The 22,942-nt window shown below is 38.1% G+C and overlaps 1 protein-coding gene across 1 annotated transcript in view; it reads right to left on the reverse strand.

Annotated features, from left to right (window-relative positions):
• Positions 1-4,562: 4,562 nt before the first annotated feature.
• Positions 4,563-22,942, reverse strand: part of LOC140241262 (V-type proton ATPase 116 kDa subunit a 1-like) — a 76,678-nt gene continuing 58,298 nt past the window's right edge. The window contains exons 12-20 of the mRNA XM_072321010.1: positions 17,507-17,652; positions 16,283-16,367; positions 14,396-14,514; positions 13,395-13,602; positions 12,264-12,371; positions 8,970-9,122; positions 8,019-8,136; positions 6,784-6,955; positions 4,563-4,741 (exon numbers count right to left, since the gene is read on the reverse strand). Coding sequence (XP_072177111.1) covers positions 4,651-4,741; positions 6,784-6,955; positions 8,019-8,136; positions 8,970-9,122; positions 12,264-12,371; positions 13,395-13,602; positions 14,396-14,514; positions 16,283-16,367; positions 17,507-17,652 — 1,200 coding nt within the window. The 3' untranslated portion in view covers positions 4,563-4,650. The remainder of the gene's footprint in view (positions 4,742-6,783; positions 6,956-8,018; positions 8,137-8,969; positions 9,123-12,263; positions 12,372-13,394; positions 13,603-14,395; positions 14,515-16,282; positions 16,368-17,506; positions 17,653-22,942) is intronic.

A 22,942-nucleotide genomic window follows, 5' to 3' on the forward strand; every position in this document is an offset into this window, starting at 1 on the left:
AAAATTGATTACGGACGGAAGGACGGACGGACGGACGGACAACCCGAAAACATAATGCCTTCGGCACCACTTTGTGGCGGAGGCATAAAAATACACTCATCAAATATGTGGTGTATACAGTATATCCCAAAAAGACACCCTTATTAATACTGATAGCATTCTGGATACAACACCAAATAAGGCAGACGCAACTCCACAAGTCCGTTGAGATGCATATAGACCATATATTTATTTTGATAGATATATATATTATTGTACCCACCAAATACAAGCACATTTCAAGCAATATAACATACTTCATTTACACTTCTTCTTGCTACACCAATGGAACACTCCATGCCACAGCATATTCTTTGACTACTGTATATTTATGTGGCCAACTAAGTAAGGAATAGAGTAATTTGTATATTGTTTAATTTGGTATGCACACAACACACGTTGGCAGAGGAAGAATATCATATATATGAGTATATATAGATTTTTTCTTTTTTATTTGCACATTGCTACTTATTGTCGACCATGACTGATCATTGCCAGGAAGAACTGTAAAAAGTAATCTTGAAAGCAGTGTTTAGACCAAGTGACTCTGATCATATAGCAGTTACAGTTTCCACTGTAACCTTTTCTCAACTGCTTTCGTCTCACACAATTTTTAATATTGTCATGTAATCATAACTTCTATAGATTTTGTTCCGTCTCTTCAGAGAGATCTAGAGCACAGGTACACAGGTAGTTAATTACTTTATCTTGTTATACAATATTCCTTTTTAAAATCAGACTATAGCTTGAATGGTACATTAAGGTGTTGAGTGAGAATACTGTGCAGATGTACATTATGACGTTTTGGCAAAGACTTTGATGAACACAATGACCTTGACTACTAAGTGCTAGATGTTTTGTGCATGGTGCAAATCACAATGCCGTCCCATTTCTCTCTTCCACACTTGTCTCTGATTTGAGAAAACAGTCCGGAAAGGATCTCGGCTTGGCTGGCAGAACTGCCACACATGTCCTTCTCTTCCAAAAGTGATTATGGGAGAGAATTCACACATGACTAGTTTACAGGTGACCACCATAGGAAGGTCAGTTCACACTTGAACACATTATAGAAGTCATTCTTGCACTCAATTATCATGATAAACTCTCACAAGATTACCCTGATAAAGTCATGAACATTTCAGCTTTAGAAAGCTATGAAAACAAAATCTGCTTTCAGTTCAGCAATGAAAAGTTTGATTATTCTGGCTACCTTCTGTCTGAATTTCACAGTTTGAGAAAGTTTTAGAGTTCACAAGGTTTGATTTTGGTTTTCCCAAAGCTTGTCAGTATGGTGTTTTGATCTGACAGAGTACTCTTATCTTGGAGAGAACAGAGATTGAGGAGAAAAAGTTTTCATCACAGACTTTTCTCCTAGACTCAGAGACAAGTGTGAATACAGGATTAAAGAACAGAGGAAACATTCTGACAGGTTGCAACGGGGTCAGTTTCACATGAATACTAGGAATTGTTTGAAAAGATAAGAACACAAGATGCTTGTAATCTAGATGAATCAGATGCACGAAACAATAAACCATCAAATCTAAGATAACTGAATACAGAGATATTCATTCAAAGAGGAATGCAAAAGTAGAAGATAAAAAAAAAGAAAAAAAAAAGGAATACAAGCTGCGACAATCAAGTAGGGAATTTGCAACCTTTGACTCCTTCCCCATCTCAATCCAAAGTAGGATCTTATAGATTTGAGAAGCAGCAAAACATCAGTGGCATACAGATTAGCCTGATTAGAAGCCACTGTTAATTCAAGTTTTGAATTCATCAATACATTCCATCTGATGTCGGGTAAAATATCAACAGAGAAAGCAAACAATTCATAAAATCTGTGCACATTTCTACAGCATGGGAGGGAAGCATTTTTATCTGATATGATAGACAAGCAAATATTCTGAGCTACCAATGCTGGTTTCAACTATTATGAAGCCTTAGAATTGACAATATCTTTTTTTAAAAAAACATTTTAGTATCGTCATAGCTATCACCAAGTCAAACTATACATCTAGTTAGCTGTCATGGCAAACTTTTTTTGTATGACTTGGATATGATTGGGGGGGGGGGGGGGGGGATACTACAGCCAAGGTAAAGGATGAGGGAAACTGACAAACACATAAACATGTACCAATTTTTTAAGACCAGAATATAAATACATATACAAAAGTAAATAATGACACAATATTTTGACATCTATTCACAATGCGTCACAGCCTCTAACTTTCTTTTTCCAATCCACATGAAATACAGCTATGGAGAAGAGTATGAATACATTGTGTATATGGTATACTTCCATCAAGCATTATGACATAAACTGAGACTTAGCAGACCATAAGTATCTCAGACTAATTCAACTTTGACTCTTGATCTAATATTTGTCAAGTCCCAAATCCACGTACATATTACCATTGGCTCAGAGACAATACTAAATCCTGGCTTTCCAAAAATCAACAATAACTAGAAACACAAGGACAATTTCTCTTCAATCTTCACCAACTTTAGAATCACTATGATTTCAACATCTGGTAATGTCTGCATATGATATAAAATCCTTGTACAACAAATAGCTGAGGACAATACATACATTCTGGCAAGGGAGCAATACACTGTTGTATAACATTGCATAAAACCTACTAGTAAACAATTCATATCAATATTTTCTGAGACAAATGTTACTGTGCATACGTTCCATATTACTGTAATATCAATTACTGAATGCTATTTAATCTTCAAGAAAATGTCCACTTGACTCTTATTTTTTATTCATCTATTTTTTTTTTTATTTTGCATGAGTGGGTATTGGGTTGTCTTACTTTTCTTCAGATAGTATTTCAGAACTGTAGGTCATCTTGGCACAATTCTTTTCTAGACAGGCCCCATGACTTGGTTCCATATCACATGTTGCGCACTTCCTACATCCATGATTGAATTCCTCATGGAAACGAGGGCGAAGGTTTGACCTCTAAGAGCAACATCTCCAGATATCCAAGGAGAATTTTGGTTTGATAATTTCAACACAAAATAACACTGGCAAAAGTCATCACCATTGTACGTGTGTTACAAAGAAGATGCACATTGTGCTCATCCTATCCTTTGATATTGTGTGGTGATTTATCTCAGTGAATATCTAATGAGCCAAATTATTTTTTTTTCCTTACATATGATTCTGTGAAAGCAAAGTCAATGAAAAATATTCTTAAAAATTGTACCAAACAAGCACCAGCCAAACATAATTATATGCGTATTTCATAAACACATTCATGTCAGCTATGTATGTGTTTGAGTTTGTCACATACAACTACAAATTGCACATGTTAGTTTCCTTGAAGCAAACCCTTTAGTTCCAGCCACACTGATCACAACTTCTTCAGTTAGTTCCAACTCCCCTTAACTCCCCTTAACATACAAGTATGTACAAGTATGACAATATTGAAACCTATGTCGTTGTAAACAGAACACAAAATACTATTACCTAAAACCATCTGCTATTCATAAATCTATTTGTAAGATTATCATTAAACCCTGTACGTTATAATGCTGAAAAATAGCCAATTTCATTTCTGCGATGAAATCATATTATTTCTACAACCCCATAATGTTTAACAGCATGGAAAGCATCTGGCTGACAGATGCAGAATCCCTATAAAAGTTGAATTATTCCATTCAACTATAATTATGCGAAGGTTTATATCAAAGGTGCAAGAGAGCAGTATGGGAAGGGATTTTCTTCACTTGCATGTTTTTTAATAGACATACAAATATCAAATCAAATACCAAGCGTAGACTCTGAGGGAAAGCATAGAGTTGGCTATGAAACTCTACTCTGTGCAGCATTAGGGAGAAATTATCGTGAGACCAGAAATGCCATAACACAATTTTTCCTCCATTACACCAACAAAACGAGTAAACATAATTTTCAAAACGTGAGTTTGGTTCTGCACATGAAACTGTAGCTGTGGAGTGCATCAATGGTTAAACCTGCTGCTCAATACATGTCCAACAACTCTACAGCAAAATGTGTGAAAGGTAGCTTTAACTACCTTACTTGTTTCTTGATTTACAAAGAAAATTACGAATAAACTGTCACAGCTTCCTTGAGTATGAATTTCGTGCCTCGAGAACACTATTTTTTTCTCTCTCTCTTTCTTTTTCTTTCCTTTGTCAACTTAGCGTGCGTAAAATTTAAGGGGCATTGTTGTGCTTGATGTGTTCAGGAAATGATTTCAAAAATAATGCTTTTGCAAACAGCTACTAAAATACAAAGACCTATATATTGTATCATAACAAGCAAACCAATTCAAACCAGTTAATAATTGGGGGTGGGGAAACTAACGACACAGTCTTACTTTCACTTTTGGTTACAGACCCATATGACAGCTACACTTCACTTACAACAAAGATAGATTACAACAATGACAATGCCTTTAATACACTGCCGCAATTCTTAAATCATAATGGAGATATAATGCTTGGCACTCAAAACGTAGAGTTGTGATGCTATGCCTGGCACTCAAAACGTGGAGTTGTGATGCTGAGCCATGATACATGTGAGTTGGGGTCCAGCGGGGGCAGTAACTCTCTCAGAGACATAATGTGCACCATCTTCTACTCTTCTTTGCCCTCCAGGATGGCTTGGAAGGCAAAAGGCATGAAGGGGTGACCCTCGCCATGGTAGAACTTGCTCTGAAACTCAATCCTGTATGAAGGAGGGATGATAATAAAAACTTTCATTACAGCATGAACAAAAGACATCAGGACCATTCATTCCTGTGTCTTCACATCTATGACTTTGCATTTCAAAACTTTAAAGGACAAGTTCACCTTCATAAACATAAGGATTGAGAGAATGTAGCAATATTAGTAGAACACATCATTGAAAGTTTGAGGAAAATCGGACAATCCGTTCAAAAATTATGAATTTTTGAAGTTTTTGTGCAGTCACCGCTGGATGAGAAGACTACTGCAGTTGATGATGTCACATGTGTACAACAATATAAGGAAAATATAAAGAGATTTTCACAAAATTTCAGCTTTTGAAAAAAGTACACATTCCCTTGACTCGTTACCGACATATGTTATGGGTAATATTATTACCCCTGCCTTTAGAAAGAGGCAAGTCATGTGCTCTTTTATTATGCGAAAAATGTGAAAATATGTTGAATTTTCTTTACATTTTCTTTATACTGTTGTACTCATATGACATCACAAGCTGTAGTAGTCTCCTCATTCAGCGGTTCAAACACAAAAATTTTTAAAATTCATAACTTTTTCATCGATTGTCCAATTTTTCTAAAACTTTCACTGATGTGTTCTACTAATATTGCTCTGCATTCTCTCAATCCTTATGTTTATAAAGGTGAACTTGTCCTTCAACCAACAAGAAGTTTCCCAATCAGATTTTTGAGCTAAGGGTTGATTAAAAAAAAAAAAAAAAGGGTTCTGAGCATAAAAGTGATATCCAACTCATCGAAATTGGATGTTCTGACCGAATAAACCTTGTGAAATTATTCTGATACTGAAATGGCCAATATTTGTATGTCACAAGTCTCGGTGGCAGAGTGTTATGTGTGAGAGTATTGTAGTAGAGTGGTTATGGCTGAGGACTTTCAACAATGGAGGTCCTGAGTCCATATATTGCTTGAAGCTTAGCCCTTTATGTGCCCATGGTTTCAGCTTCAACTTGTCAACCTGTTTCACCAGCATCCAGCCATCCATCCCAACTTGAAAATGTGTAGATTAGCAAAGCTCATTCAAGTGTAGCAATGGGCCTCAGTCCATTAGGATGGTCATGGTGACACAATAGGGCTTAAGGGGATTAGGTAATCTCTTTCAATTTCCAGACATCTGTGCCAATCAATAAATACCCCTCAACCATGTGTGTAAATTACCACACAGAGCACATGCTGGTGTTAAAACTCTTTGTGTGCCAAGTTTGCATTCCTACTCAGTTGATGGCTTGCCAACTTCACATATGCACCCAAATTGATTGATGAATGGCCAGATGTCACAGAACCATGAAAGCATCACTCGCCATTTCATTTCTCACTCAGATAGCTTCATCCTGGTATGGTGATTGAATAGCGATGTTCTGTAGGAGTTTTTCGAGTCAATCTTGTGAATGAGTGTGTAATGATGACCAAGAATACAAATTTGCAGTCTGTTTGGGGGTTATGTTTTGACTACTGGTCATTTGGGGGGGGGGGGGTACTTAATAATCAGACCCATAATCATACAATTTACATCACAGCAAAGCTTGGAATGTTCTCTACATCTTTGTTGTACTACATTTCTGGCATAAACATTAATTCTATGATAAGTTACGTGACTTTGAAAAAAAGAATGTCTTCCAAAGGCCCCCATGTGTTGAGGTCTCAGAATAATGTGGCACACAGGGGGTTTACATTATGGCACACAAAGAGTTTATGGATATTGTAAAAGTGGAAGTTTTCACAGTGTGGAAATTTTTGCGCATTTCACGCAACCAGAAGCTAGTGTAAAAATAAAAGCATGCAAATAATTTTGCATGCCATATGTTCCAGTAATGGAATTAAAAAACACACAAAATTCATCTTACCCAGCCAAGCCCCTAAAAATTACTCGTGTGAAAATATCCACTTTTACAGTACTTGGCAATGTTGGGTGATAGTAATGACAGGGCCCTCTGGATGAGCAGTGAGGAGGCAACCAAAGAGGGGATAAAACCATCCCAATCATCATCACATCTATACCAGGTCTTACCAGTGAAGTCTGAGAGTGTGGAGGAAAGCTGAGAGACTCTCCATGAAGAGAAGGATGCCCATGGTGAGGATGGCCCACGCCCCCCAGGTGACAAAGATGCCTACCACACCCAAGTAGCCGTCCAGCCTCGTGCCAATGGCCAGTACCATGCTCCACAGCACTTCAGACAATTCTAGGATGGACACACAGTGAGATGAGGGAATGAAGGCATTCTGTTTGGACTGGGGGGGGGGGGGGTCATGCCCTCCCTTCCCATCCCCTCCGCCCCAGTTAGCGAGTTCAATCTCACAAGTCAGCTCTAATAGCATAAAGATAACGACACATCGGGTAAAATAGATATTGGTTGCTATGATTTGAATATGTGGGCATACTCAATGGATCATTCGTCGCAGTAGTGACTAGACGTTGTATCTCTTTTTTTCCCTTTTTTTTTTGGTGAAAACCATCTTTTTTTTTCTTTTAACTGATTGTCAGATAATTAGTTAAGCAATGTCCTGTCCAAATCCTAGCTGTCTTAGCCCAGAAATGAAGCCACCACAGCATGTCAAAGAAAAGAAGATCCACTTTGTTATAGTGCTTTGGCCGCCATGTTTTTTGGCTCTCCTGAACATTTGACATTTCTGAGATACAAGGCTTTGTCGCCCAAACTACAAAATGCCATATCATCTATAAATGGCTCCACCTTACTTATCATAGACACAGACAATCCTGACCTTTGGCACAGTGGCTGTGATGTCAGAACGAACTAAACACAACCTTAGCTGCCTCATGTAGAAGAAGTAGTTGATTACAACACAATTTTATGTCCTTTCACATCATTATTCATAAACAGAAAATGATATACACATGTTGAGTAGATGAGAAGAAGAAGAAGATAAAAATAAACAATAAACGAGAATGATACAAGTAACTATCAAGAATAGATATCAAGGGCTTTTCCTGAACCATATAAACAAAACTGGGGCATACAGTTATGTCGCAAATGGCCCCAAAGACATAGTTTTACAACCACTACTCCTACTACTTGGTGGAAATGTCCAAGACAGAGTAGACCATGCAATAGCGTGTATCTATGGCAAATATCATTAGTTCATGTGTGTCTGTTATATCATGCCTAATATCCTTGCAATACAGACAATGAAGCTCAGTGGAAAACAAGATTAAATGTAGACATACTATCTACTTTTATCTCAAATCATAATACTTTCTCCAATATATTGATCTAAAAATCTTACCAGCATGAGCCAAGCTGAGAGCCCAGAGTCGTAGGTAGGAAGCAGTGTGGGAGATGCAGCCCAGACAGTACTCTATGGTGTGGATAGCCTGGTAGACACACAGTTCTCCTATATCCAGCTGGTTTAAAAGGAGGGAGAAAAAGTTGTGATGGACAAAATATACTGGTGAATATAAATGTAGCTTGCAAATGTTTCCTCTCCTTTAACAGACAAAATAACAATATAATGCATGAACTATAAATGTCTGAAAAATATTTTTTACTCTCTCTCTCTCTTCAAGATATATTCATATATATTTTTATATTAATGCAAGCATCCTCAAAACTTTTATTCAGTTTAGTTGTTTGTTTTTTCTAAAACTGGTATGGCTTGTGTGTTGTGAACTTTTGAGCAATTTGTTATCTGAGTTTAAGACAAGTTCAGTGAAGTTCATATGTTTTATAAGTTTGTTGAAAGCTTTTCTGTACATATTTTAACCCATTCCATACTGAATTTTGATATGCCTATAGACTTAATACACAGGCCACCAGGTTCCCGTACAGAACAGGTTAATATGTTAAAGAAATATTCACCCGTTGCTTCTACTATACCTATTAACCTACAAAATGTCCATATCATGAAATACTGCATGTTCATAGCTCTTTGTGACTTTTGTCTACTAATCTGGAGAAAAAAACAAACAAATACACACCATCTTGCCGTAGGCTGAAACAAAATATGTATTTACTATTGTGGGCTATTTTGGTTAAACTCTTGTTGAAACCACTTCACGCACATATCATTTTACAATGGGAAAACAACTATTCTTTCCATAACACTCATGGATTTTTCTGCACAACAAATTTGACTGCAAAGGCAGCACAGTCATATGTGATGGGGTTGGATGGATTATGCCAATACAACAATTTTATTTGGGAGGGGAAGAGGAGAGGGCCTTAGGCTGAGACTGACCTCCTCTTCTGCGACGGCCATCTCCTCCTGTTTGGGTAGTTCTGGTTCCTCGGGGTCACTATTATTTATCGCTAGCTCATCCTGGTTGATGACCGCTGTCGTGTCAGAGGTCATTAGTCCACTGCTGTCCACAGCGCCTGGGTCATGGCGCATCTGTATTACAGGGTGGATATAAAAGAGCACAGAAATAGTCTGCAAAATTTCTAACAAACAAATGAACCCTTTCTGTGCCAGGAGCTCTTGACAATGTGTAGAACCCTGTGGGATTTCCTGAGTCAATCAGCACCTCCAAGGTTTAATAATCTCTTTCTCTCACTGACATAAAGACGGTGAGCATAGAAGGAAAGGAGCCTCGTACAAGCTCACCAGGGAGTCTTCATAGTATTGGATACTCTACTAAACTGATCTTAAATCTCACATAAACAGCTCATATATAGTGGACTTGTTTAATGCACATTCAATGAGTCCAATTTAGTTTAAATGGATGCATGGCGAGAATTTTTTTTCACTAGTGTGTATTCCGTTCTCACAGGTGATAGAAATATTCAAATTCACAAAATTCTTCCGTCGATAGTGCAACTGAATGACAAATTGCCGTACATCGACGTAAATAAGCACTGAATTGATCATTGTTTTAGTAGTAGCCATGATAAAAGAAATCATGGGCGGACATACTCGAACAGGATTCGAACCTATGAACTCCTGATCACCGGCGTCATCTCCACTAGACCATTGAGTTACCGGCGTCATCTCCACTAGACCATTGAGTTTCCGCCTAAAAGCATGTGTTATGAATTTGAATAATGATGCAGTACCAGCTGCGCGCTTTAGATTAGAACCTACACTTGCTGTCGGGCAAAAGCTTGGTGGTCTAGTTGAGATGATGCCTGTCCAGAGATCAGGAGGTCATAGGTTCGAATCCTGCTTGAGTATGACCACCCATGATTTCTTTTATCATGGCTACTACTAAAACAATGATCAATTCAGTGTTTATTTACGTCGATGTACGGCAATTTGTAAATCAGTTACAACGATAGAAATATTGTTATCAGGGAAATCTTAGTAGCACCACCATGAAAAATGGAACAATAAAACTTAATAGACGTAGAAATCACAAGAATAAGAAAAGGAATTATAGTGTTTGGTCTGCAGTAATAGGAAAGTAACATCCTGGAACAGATACAAAGCCTTCAATCATGTTTACCATTTTTTTTTTCTGTTTTTTCCCCCTTGGTATCTTTCTACACATAGCGAGCGAAACCCCAAATGTGACGAGCACTCGAGTGATACAATTAAAGGACATTCACACAATAAGCTATAATAGATTACACTATAGACAGTTCATTGAAATCTATTGCAAAGAGCGTCAGTATCAGAGTATCAGTTTTCACTCTGTGCTAGACAGCTGTGGAAAAAAATACAAAGAAGTTTGCACTTCTCAACTTTTTGGGTGCCAAGTTCCCATGCCTGACTAAGTTGACAGTTTGCCAAAACTGCATATTTTGCTTGAACTCTTAACCTGACTGAAAGCGACCAGTGTTTTGAATAACGATTATTTGCAAGAAAAAAAAAAAGCTGTAGCTTGGTCATAATAAACTGAATAATAGAAATGAAAACTGCTCAGGGCTGGGCTTGCAATGTACTCCACATTTTGCTCTACTACATTCCTAGCAGAAATATGCTTACAAACAGCTCTCCTGCATTGTGCTCTCAAAATAACATGGCATATGGTGGGGGGGGGGGGGGGGTGGTGGAGTTGCACTATTTCACAAAAAGCGTTAAAGGGGATGGCTAGTAACTGATCAGTGGGAATCAGTGAGATCGTTTAAACGGCCTGTTAAGATCGCCCTGTCACTGTACAGGCAAGCTTACCTAATACATTGAACTGCACATTACTTGAATATGAGACCATTCTGAAGCAAATAATTTTCACACAACAATAGATATATAATGTACTCTTAAATGAATCCCACAAGGATTGGAACAAGCATCCCCCAGCATTCCCACTGATTCCCACTTATCAGTTACTAGCCATCCCCTTTAATGCAGACCTACAAATGTACATCAAGGAGAAAGCTAAGGACTTCTCATTAACAGGGATTAAATGTCCTTCCCACACTACACATACAGCAAACAGAAAACCTTTGAAGGTCCTGTTTACCTTTGGGCACAGTGATTTAAAACATGTTCCAGATATCACATTTGATGCATATGTGTAAGTCTGTTGTATCACAAAACATCCTACCATATAACATTTTTGCAATAAAGCCTAAAATGAAAGGAGATATCAGTATTTTCCTCATTAACCCTATTGTAACTGGGCTATTTGAGACCAAGTTTTTACTGGGGGGGTCAATTTGACCCCCCCTTCAGATCTCGGCCACCGATCGCGCGATCGCCGTAAAATTTTGCTTAAACATAAAGCCGGATGTCAACTACAAGATTACATGGTCATACAAAAGAAAAATTTTGATTTTCTATTTTTAGTAAATTAATTATGCAAATTTAGGCATGAAATAATATTTTCACCTATAACTCCATTAAAACGACTGAATGATTGCTAAATTTTTGTGCAAGAGTTCCTCAAGACACATTGAACAATTTTCTTGTAAAAAATAGCACAATCAAAATCAGTTTCTTTTGTTTTTTATTGTTTTGTTAATTTCTTATGTATGTCATTGTTTTTTTGACCTTTTGTTTTCAATTTTTTTTTTGCCAAAATTTGTTGCAGGCACTTTTTCAAGCTCATCTACATTAAAATTGATTAATTTCAATGTTTAAAGTTGAAATAATCTAATTTATATCAATCTAACCAAAAAACACAATTTGCATTGGATTTGCACACAATATCATGAATTTGAGCTATTTTCGGGTTGACATGCATATGCAAAACATTATGTAACTTCAGAACGGTGTACCCGGACATCGCAAATTTGGTCTCAAAATATGCGGGAGACTTCAATGAAAAAAGTCATGAAACGACGCGGCAAAATCTTTGCGCGTTGCGGAATCGCGACGCAAAATGTCGAGGGGGGGTCAAATTGAACCCCCCCCCCTATTTTCATTATAACTATTGTTCACATTTTGTGTATTTAACAGTACTTAACATCGATAATACGGATTCAAATCTTTACAGTGGTTGTTTCTATCCCTATCTCACATTTTAGAACTATTTTAAAGCACTAATGATGGGATTTTGCTTCTTCTGCAAATGTTGAATTATGCCTTTAAGTGAATGGCAGACCATTATTAGTAACTATTGTTTCTAGCATTTTGTCCGTTCAAGACACTTACCACCATGTATTTGTTTTTGCGCTGGAAGTAAATGATGGCAGGTTTGATGGCCAGCATCCATGGTATACAGGATATTGCTACCAACACCAGGAAGATCTGTAGCTGGGCCTGTGGGTATGAGAACATTGTCAGGAGCCAAGGTACAGATACATTGAACATCAGTTAAATAGCACATATCACTGCCATTGCATCTCAACGTGCTTTAAGGAGGAAAAACAGAAGGACAGAGAAATGCTATCAAATGCAAACCTAACTCATTCAAAATGCTTTCCGAATAGATACCTACACAGACAATTTTTAACTTGGGTATTGTGGGGAAGTCCTCCATATAAGATGGGATGGTATTCCAAAGTGAAAAGGCTGCATGAGTAAAAGACCACTCTCCATAAAACTGGGGGTTAATTGCAGTGATGGGGTAAAGTACTGATCCTTCTAAGAAACAAATTCAAACACTCCTTCAAACTAGTTGAGGGGTTTCCATATTTATTCAGTTTGTAAAAATGATAAAATAAGCGTACAAAACGTTCTACAAGTAAAATGACCGTTCTTCGGATACATGTCTGTTCACAGTACTATAATGATCACTGACAGGCAGTCAAATATTGAAAAATTCACTGATGTGTCTTCAATCAACTCTTCTTCTTCTTCTTTTCAAACTAAAAGGAAGGTTCTTAATTTTTTGTGATAGTAATTATTTGGTATGACAAGTAAGACATCCCACTGCTGCATAACAATTCCACAGTTTCTCTCAAATGTCATGAAGATATGACAATGGTTCAGGAGCTTAAATATTTTGTTTTGTTTTGTTTTGTTTTGTTTTTTTTTTTTTTTGCTACTGAGAGATAGTTTCATAAAGGAAGCCAGGAGACAAGCTGAGTAGTACCAGCTAGAACAAGTTCAATACCACATTGTGAAAAAAGAAAAGAAAAAAAAGACACCTCCCCCTGGAAAAAACCCCTCCACACCAAACATAACAACAATACCCCCAAGAGACACCTTTGATTTTAACCCGCTGAAGCTGAGTCCAGAGAATACTCAGGCAAGTGTCTATGGGAAATGCATGTTATAGCAAAAGCTGTCCGTCCTCAACGGATTAAAATATTGGCCTCATGGGGGCGGTGTTACACCCACCTGTCCAGCAAACATGGCCGGAGCTGGAGCGACAAAGAGACCCATGTTAATGAGGGTGAGGATGAGACTTGGGGCGTCGCCAGAGTTGGAGGCGTTGTACACCAGCCACTTGACAAAGATGAGGATAACCAGGTAGCCGAAGATAGAGACCATGAATATCATCTGGGGCACAAACTCGCACCACACATTCAGCGGCTTCTTGAAATACCTGTACAAAGACAAACATACTAATCATTAATTCATTCATTTGAGACCATGAATATCATCTGGGGTAAAAACTTACACCACATGTTCAGTGGCTTCTTGAAGTACCTGCACAAGGACAAACATACTACCATTAATTCATTCATTTACAGATTAATTTCTCATATCAGGTAAAGAGGCACTGAGGAAATCATTACCACGAATTACTTTCTAAACAGGTTACAAGCAATTAACATCGTATCATTGAGACATTTTAGGGGGCATAAACAGTTGATATTTGAAATGAATTGATTTGCTTTTTATGTGACTGCCATGAAGGCAAGGGATGTTGTAAACAATGCAAACCATATGCAAATGTAAAGCTACATCTGTAGGCAATGTTTTCAATGATCTGGTGGGTACAGCATTAACTTTTTCTACATGTGACAATCCATGTCTTCTTCTTCTTCTGCTCATAAAGCCTCACACGCCTGGTTGATGCCATATGCTGTCGACTGCTAGTAGTCGCCTCAGGCAAACCATGAGGGACCGGCATCTCTCATCCGTTTCTTGTGTGTATGTGCAAAAGACCATTTCACTGTGTTAGCCTCCACCTCTCTGCTGAGAGTGAAGTGGGAGAGAATTGTCAGCCTCTTTCTTAAGAGCATGGCATGATAACATCTTTCAATCAGACTCACTAGCCATCTGATCGCAAGACACATGCTACCAACTAAGCCACCTCACAGACTTTTAATTCCTGTACGAGGCATATGGAATGAGAAGTAACATGCAATGACAAGGGTCAAGCTTGAGCTGACCTGTGGTTGAAGAGGCTGAGGACAACGCCAAAGGTCATCTGACTGATGCCCAGGATAACCGACAGCTTCATCTTGTAGGAGTTGAGAAAGTTGATCTGGTTGGCTGCCAGCTGCCAGATCTGTGTGGGAATGACCAATGAGTATGGGGATATGGCAAGAAAGAAATTCAGATTCAGATTCAGATTCAGATTCATTTATTGTCCATATAGGAAATTCTTCTTGTTGGCATATGGGTGTACACGTAGAAATATCTTCACACATACATACTACGTACATTCATGTACATGTACACATAATACAATTTTCAATATATACACAATTGTACAAGCATAATTTATACTCACAATACAGTAAACACATACATCATTACACATTTATATTTCATCACAATTAATTATAATTACCGATCATCGACAAAGCAAGAGTTTAGAAAACATAAAGCCCGTCCTTTCCAAGGGAGTGCATAATTTACGTAACCTTTGCACACCCACACATACACACACTTGCACGTTCTCCGATGGATAACACTTCGCGTCACGCCCTGTATGACACATGTACATCACTGAATACATACAGGCGAAGGCAGACAAACGCATGCGCGCACTCACAAATACAATACACACACACACGTTCGCACACACACACGCACACACACACATACTCCGTTGGCTCAGTCATATCATACACATAAGAATGTCAGGAGAATTTACGTGTTCTACATCATGCTCGTTATCTGAAGGACCATTGAGCATATACGCACCCAAACGCAGGCACACCATTGCACATGCGCTAGTCAAAGCACCCGCGAATGTATACAGACATGTACATTCAGCGGTGCGCACACTTTGACTCTAAACACACACAGACACATACACACACACACACAGACATACACACACACACACACACACACACACACACACACAAGCACACAAACACACACACACACAAACACACACACACGCACATATACACACAGTCGCTCCATCTATTATACTTGCATAGAAACTCAGGGGACAGTGCATCCAATCATGACCTATAATAGCATACATAGGCCTACATAAACGTACACATATCCCTTCAAACATTCACAATTATATACCCTAGAGCAGATACAAAAAAGGAACCCAGAAGAGTGAAAGTTACAGTTCACATGAACGTAAAACAATTGGGGAAATATGATAAATCAGAAACTTTGGATTTACAGAGTTAGCCCCGGGCCTGCAGAAGCATCCCCAGGAATGGCTTATCATGGCTCATGTGAAAGCAAAGCAACTCATTAGGCACTCACTGGTACTGTTGAGTGCTCTCTATTACAGATTGAAGCTAAATTCATATGACTTCAGATACCCATCTCATTAAGAGCTTTGCAGTTAATATAAGTTGTAATAATTGTTACTGCAGACTCAACTAAAACTCATCTTCTCTTTAATTCTTTCCTGGCTGCTGCCCCTCACATGTTCATCTTTTCTAGTAGAGGACACACATTGAGCACACAAGATTCATTTGACAATGCACAATCTACCCAGTCACTTGGTAGCTTTATTTCAAGCTAGCAATGAAAACTGCCATAAAGCTGGTGCACCTTTGCCTTTATATGTAGAAGAGAAGAGAAAAGTTTTACCACCCAAATCCTTCAGAGGAACTTTTTTCCTGCCAGATGTGACTATTACATCAGCACAGTACAAAATATGATGATGATGATCCATAATATTTGTATTGTGCCAGATATCTGTTATAGAAACATTCAAAGGCGCAAACTCCTCCAAGAGAGTTAGCAATTGAATGCCTGGTGAAAAGTGTGAGTTTTGAGTGAGTCTTTGAAGTGATCCAGTTTGTCAATTTCACATACTTTTGTATTTTGGAAAGAAAAGAATGTTGACTCACAGGATCGATTCCGAATGGATATACACCAGTTTGAGTGTAGACAGGGTTGATCTGGAGCGAGGTGTCTTGATTCAACAGGCTAGAGCTGAGGAGAGGAAGACAGTATTGTTTTTTCAGATATTTTAGTCAAAGAAAAGTCAAAGAGAAGTGTACTTATATTTGTTTTCTTCAAAACCACCAGAAGCACAAAATCAAACATGGGAAGTATTTCACATTATGCTTTACACTACTGTATTTCATGAATTAAATCTCTTCAAAGAATACTTTATAAGATACATTGTTTTGTTGCAAACGGTTAGCCCACAACATAACAATGCATGACTTTTTATAAGTAGGGTAATTAAAAGCATGAAATTGATAAACGTTGTGATAAAAATGATTTTTTTTCTTAAATCTACAAACATAATATAAGTAGGTATTTTCATTCCTAGTTAAGTGTCACTATTCCTTTTAGTCTACAACAATAATCATATTATGATAATGTGCGTTTACAGAGCACGATACCCATCATGTACAATACTCTGCTGTAAGAGTGCCTGCGGAAGGCGCAGCATGTATATCTGTACTTATATAGAAAATATACAGTCAAAAATTCACATCAATATATCATTTCTATTATTAAGTACATATACGAATGCAAACTTTCTATTCAAATAATGACACTTTTACTAAGCCTGTGCATAGAAACTTTTGCCCACTTGAACTGAAAGAGAGAAATCTTGTTTTCCCTTTAAGAACAGCCAATCAAAGTCTTTCCAGTTGAACCTGTTAGAAATGAAAGTATATATTTTTTTCATAAAAGTCTTTACTCAAGTAGTTCTCTTAATTCCATGACCATGTACATATAATCTTTGTGAACTGAAGAACACAATGACCAAACTGCTTATGCATACATTTGCAAATTATACATATGCTAAAACATACTACGAAAGTTTGCAGAACTCTTTCTTCAAATTTTCCCACATACAAAGAGTGAAAGCTATTGATGTACCATTGCTTTGTTTAAACTTTCCATGGCCCAAATTCACAAAGGTGGTACAATTGAAACCATGGACAAAGACCATAGTTTTTTATGGGGTGCCAAGTATCGCATGGCCTATTTTGTTACGAAATGGCCATGCTACACTTGGCGCCCCCACACAATACTACGGTCTTTGTCCATGGTTTAAACCATGGTTTCAATTGTACCACCTTCATGAATTCGGGCCTCTATGTTTATCATACCTGTAATTCATGTTGGACACATTCCAAGTGGAACTAAAGATCTTGATAGACTTGGAGAGACAGTCGTTGTAGATGAGTCCCGTGTAGACAGAGAAGATCCCCATCATCATGATCACATATCGTCCGCTGTACAGCATCCCAAACATCTGGTAGTCATGGTCAGGAAGGATTGGGTCAAAGGTCAAGTTAACCAGCAGACAGAGACTTCTAGAGACAAGTCTGTGTTTTTGGGGGGCGGATCCAGGAATTCTTTAAGGGGGGGGGGGGGGGGGGCACCTTTACAAAAACTAAAGGGGGGGGGGGCGCGCATGCACCCCCAATTGTTTTCTCTTTATTTCTTTTGTTTTAACAAAATGGGGGGGGGGGGGGCATGCCTAGTGCACCCCCGCCTGGATCCGCCACTATTTTTAAGCAGTATCTTTAAAACTAGCCCCAAGTAAAGTGCATGCATATTGATGTCTGCTTGATTGGCATGGAACTAAATGTGACAGAATCTGTTAATTTTTCCATATGAAAAGGCGACATTAAAGTGCCAGTTCTCCTTTGGTATGATTTCGTTTTAGGGCTTAAGATAGTTCCAGGGTGTGTGTTGAGGATTAAAATCACCAATATGAAAGTCTTAATCAGTATAATTAACGTTAAGTAATTTAAAACACGCAAAATGTAGCCATACCATTTACCGAGTTCAGGAGTTTTTTTAGACCGATCCATGACCGATCTAACGGTCAATCCACACATTTTGAAATACTGAAGAGCGCCATCGTATGGCAGCTACTGCTACACTCACTCTGCCATCCGCACAATCCACCGCGGAAGAACGTAACCTAACGGCGCACACCGAACCAGCTTTTCACCCTCCCATCCTCCCCACACCCTGGCTAGTACGTGTACAGTACAGTCAGTGTACGGCCACACGAAGCACAGAAACACACACGTGCGCGCAAGCCTACCATCCATGTACACGAGTACACGGACCATCGCGAAGCCAATAACAATGCACGATGATGCGATGAATGCATGCGCAGCGGTAAAGAGCGCTGTTCAGGTTCTGTTGTTACTGTGATATCACAACCACGGCCACCACCATCAATCGCAGCAGTAGCTGCAACTGGGAGTGATGTAGGAATAGGATGGGTCTCTCTTCTTACTTCCTTGGTTCTTTTTATCAGCAGTGAAACTAATCTAACCACGATCACGATGCATACACTGCCTGCGTAGAATGGGCATGTTTACAGGCTAGTTGGAGCACGCGAGTAGTTCCTGGCCGGCTGGTTGCTTGCGTTTCGTCTATCCATCGTGACATTGCACGCAGGCAGTATACTGCGCTGCACAGCCGACAGTACAGACAGAGAGTGCGTGACAGATTGTACTGTATGTGTTTACATGGGTGTGTTTGTTTTCTAAGTACATGTACTGTAATGTGCTGGCATGTTCCGGCATCAAACAATGTTGATGTGCTGTTCATGTCATTCATTCATTCTATCTTTCTTTCTTCTTCTTCTTCCTTTGCTTCCATTTTTTGGGCTAAAACTATACCAATTTTTTAATAGATTATCGGTTTCTTACCCAGCACTGATCATCGTGAATAATAATAAATACTGAAGTCCCGTGCGTGCAATTATACGTGTACCAACGTCAGAGCGATGCCAGTGGGATCTGACCTGTGATATGACCGTTTGTAAATGACCTACTGTTTCAAAATGGGATCGGGAACTAAGGGCTGTGTAAATAACTTTCCCATCCCTGATGTAAAAAAAAAAAAAAGAAAAAAAGAAAAAAAGAAGTAATTATATTATAATAATAAAAAAAAAATAATAAAAACATCTTCAGGGCCTCCTACATCTTGGAAAGCTGTTGACGAGAGTGAGTGAACGACATTGACTGCGAAGGCCCTACAGTAAATCTGTTGTACAGTATACAGAGTGTACTATGTACAGTCTAGGTATCCGAAACTGGTGATACACTATGTAAAATGTTCAAGTATTCATGTCCTTTTTTTTTTTCACGTACATGCAGTCATTTTTTTAAAATACGTCTCCTTTCGAACTTTTTCACTGTTGCCCAAAGACTGGTAGGGTGAAATCACAATGTATGCGTTATTGTGCGTGTGTTTGTGAGTTCAATAAATGGCTGGATTTTTTTCGTGTAAATTATTATCATACTATACATTACATGAGTACTGTATATGCACGGTATCATCTTCACAAAAAGATGGATGGTTCGTCGCAATGTCTCGCAGATGGCCACATCACAGGTTGAAAGTATGTGTTATGATAAGTTACTCTGTAAAAGTGGAAATTTCCGCGGTGTTGAAATTTTCGCGCATTTCGCGCAACCAGAAACTAGCGCAAAAAAAAAAAAAAAAAAAAAAAAACGCAAATATTTTTGCTTGTCATATGTTTTTGTGTGTCATGTCTCGATTCCGCGGAATTAAAAACTCCACGCAAAACTCTTCTTACCTGGCCAAGCGCGAAAAATTAATCGCGCGAAATATCCACTTTTACAGCTGTAAAACTGGAAATTTTCACGGTGCATTTTTTCGCGAATTTCGCGCAACCAGGACCTAGCGCGAATATAAAAGACACGCGAATATTTTTGCTTGCCATTTATACGTTCCTGTGCGTGATGTCTTGATTCCGCGCGGATAAAAACACGCGGAACTTTTCTGACCCGGCAAAAGTTAGTCGCGCGAAAATATCCAGTTTTACAGGAAGTAGTTGATTTTGATTTGCGATATTGCTATAAGATATGTACATTCTAGGCCTATAATGCTGCATCTTGTTATGCGAAGTACTTGTGACTGTACACAGAATGTGAGGATAGAAATGGAGGGTCCCGCTAAAAAGCAATTCAAGCTTGTACGATATGGGACCCTCATACGATACATTCATGTACTTCGGAATAATGAACTACAGATGTCATCTGGCATGAGATCAAATTTGGAAGAAAATGAAATATTTTAGCATATCCGGAGCTGAGTGGTATTGATGTTTACTTTCAAACGTATAGAACAAAAGCAACACCCGGCATTTATCAATTTTTATTGAAGTTGAATATTCATTTCGAACCTATCATCGAACGCATCTAAATGCTACAGCTATTATTCATTTCGAAATTTAAAAGTAAACTTTCGACAGTTATTTTAGCATCATATGGAGCAGAATATTACTGCTATTCACGTCCAAACTTATAAAAGCAATTGTCTGACATTTATTTCAGCATCTTCCAGAGCCGAATGTTATTGCTATTTACAATCGAAAGTAAAAGTAAGCATCCGACATAATCATCGTACGGAGTTGCTGTTATTCATCTCCGAACGTCAAAGCGATCATTCGACTTTTACTTTAGCATCTTCCGGAGCTAAATGTTACTTTTATGTACTTTCGAACGTAGAAGCAAACACCCGGCATTTATTTTGTCGTCAATTATACGGATGAATATCATTATCATTATTCATTTCCAAAGTATGAGCGAAGATCCGACATTCATTTTAGTATCACGGAGTCGAATGATATATAGTCATTCATTTCCAAAATTTCAAGCAAATTGACATTTATTTTAGCATCGATTGTTACCGCTGTTCATTTCCAAAAGTAAAGGCAAACATCCGATTTTTTTATTTTATTTTTTTTTTTTATCTTTTTCAATTTTTTTTTTTTTTTTGTGGCCCTGCGGGCGTTTTGGATGTCCCCGGGTCATCGTTAGTGTCGAACCCTTGCGATACAATAAAAGGAACATTTAAAGATCTAAGGACTTCTATTCGACATATCATTTTATCTAAAAAATGATTTAGGCCTATGATGAAACGAATATAATTCGGTTGTAAGATCTCAATAGGAATAATTTTCATTTATTCTTAGAAGAATTCAAAGTCTCAGCTGTTACCATTGTTTGGGATCGAGTTTCAATATTTTTGGCCTTGTAAATGATGGTGTTCCGAGTCAGCAAAGTTCTCAAATGATAGCAAATGGAATGATTTCTTCGAAACATTGTTTCAAATAAATTTAAAAGATTATTTTTCATCATGCTTACACATAAATATCGTAAATTACAAACATACAAATCTAGGAATGATAGATCCTTGAATTCTGGAAAGAGGGGGAGGGGGATGGATGCATTGAGAAAGGGCCGCTCCCGTTTCTTTCTTTTATTTTCTCTGATCTCAACAACAACAAAAACAACAATAACAACAATAAAAGAAGGGTACCTCCCCCCCCCCCCCCACTTTCCCACACACACACACATCCGGCAGTGTGATCAAGAGGGTTCGAAAAATGGAGTCACAACAGTCTTATTCGCTTTGAAACCATGCTCGAAGCCGCCACTCAAAAATACTTGAAGTATTTAGTCCATGGGCCAGGCCAGATATTGGTACCACGTGAGGTGGCAAAACCTTGTTGGTGTCATTTTGTTTGTCGGGCATAGATATGCTTATCAAGCTATGATAATATTTCCAAATGAGTAGCTTAGTCATAATAAATGAATTTTTAACCAATTTGGTCTCGTTGTTATATCCCTATACTTCTGAATCGAGACCAACCGCTATACAAAGAAGAGCACTGTCTTCTGTATGTTCACAGGTGTTCTGTTGTAAACGTGATGCGCTTAGTCTTTATTCAAGGCAGCGAAGGTAATATCCAAAGGTTATGATGTCCACAGCGCTTTGTCTTTATTCAAGACGGCGAAGGGAATATCCAAAGCTTATAATACAGTGTATATCCCTTTATCTAAAAACAGCAACAACAATAAATCTATTCCTCGTGAATTTTACCGTATATTTAAATCATTTATCATTTTCCAGTGAAAACGCTACGGTGAAAACACTAATACCACTCCAATGTCGCTTTATTTCCATGCATCCAACAATGAAAGATAGTGCAACAACAATGTACCGGTACACTACAATACATTTTAATAAATAATATTGTAAATGAACAGAGTGATTTTCTTTTTTTAACTGATGTATTTGTTGAGAAGGTAGTATATATAAAAACGGTGTAGATAATCCCTTTTATTAGAAACTTTAGATATGATAACGGTACATTGTTCTAGATAAAGAATGTGGACATCATAAGCCTTTGGATATTCTCTTCGCTGCCTCGAATAAAGACTAAAGACCGCGTTTACAACAAAACACATTATGTGAACATACAGAAGACAGTGCTCTTCTTTGTATAGTGGTTAGTTTCGATTCAGGAGTAGGGATATAAAATCGAGACCAAATTGGTTAAAAATTCATTTAATATGACTAAGTTGTACTCATTTGGAAATGCCATCATTTATAGCTTGATAAGCATATATATCCGACAAACAAAATAACACCAAAAAGTTTTTGCCACCTCAGGTGGTACCAATAACCCATTTTTCAGGTCCTGGCCCATGGACTATATTGTGTCAAACTGGATCTGCCGCTCAGATGCGAAGAAAATTGACTCG

Source organism: Diadema setosum, chromosome 17 (assembly GCF_964275005.1).
Source record: "Diadema setosum chromosome 17, eeDiaSeto1, whole genome shotgun sequence".
NCBI classification, from domain to species: Eukaryota; Metazoa; Echinodermata; class Echinoidea; order Diadematoida; family Diadematidae; genus Diadema; species Diadema setosum.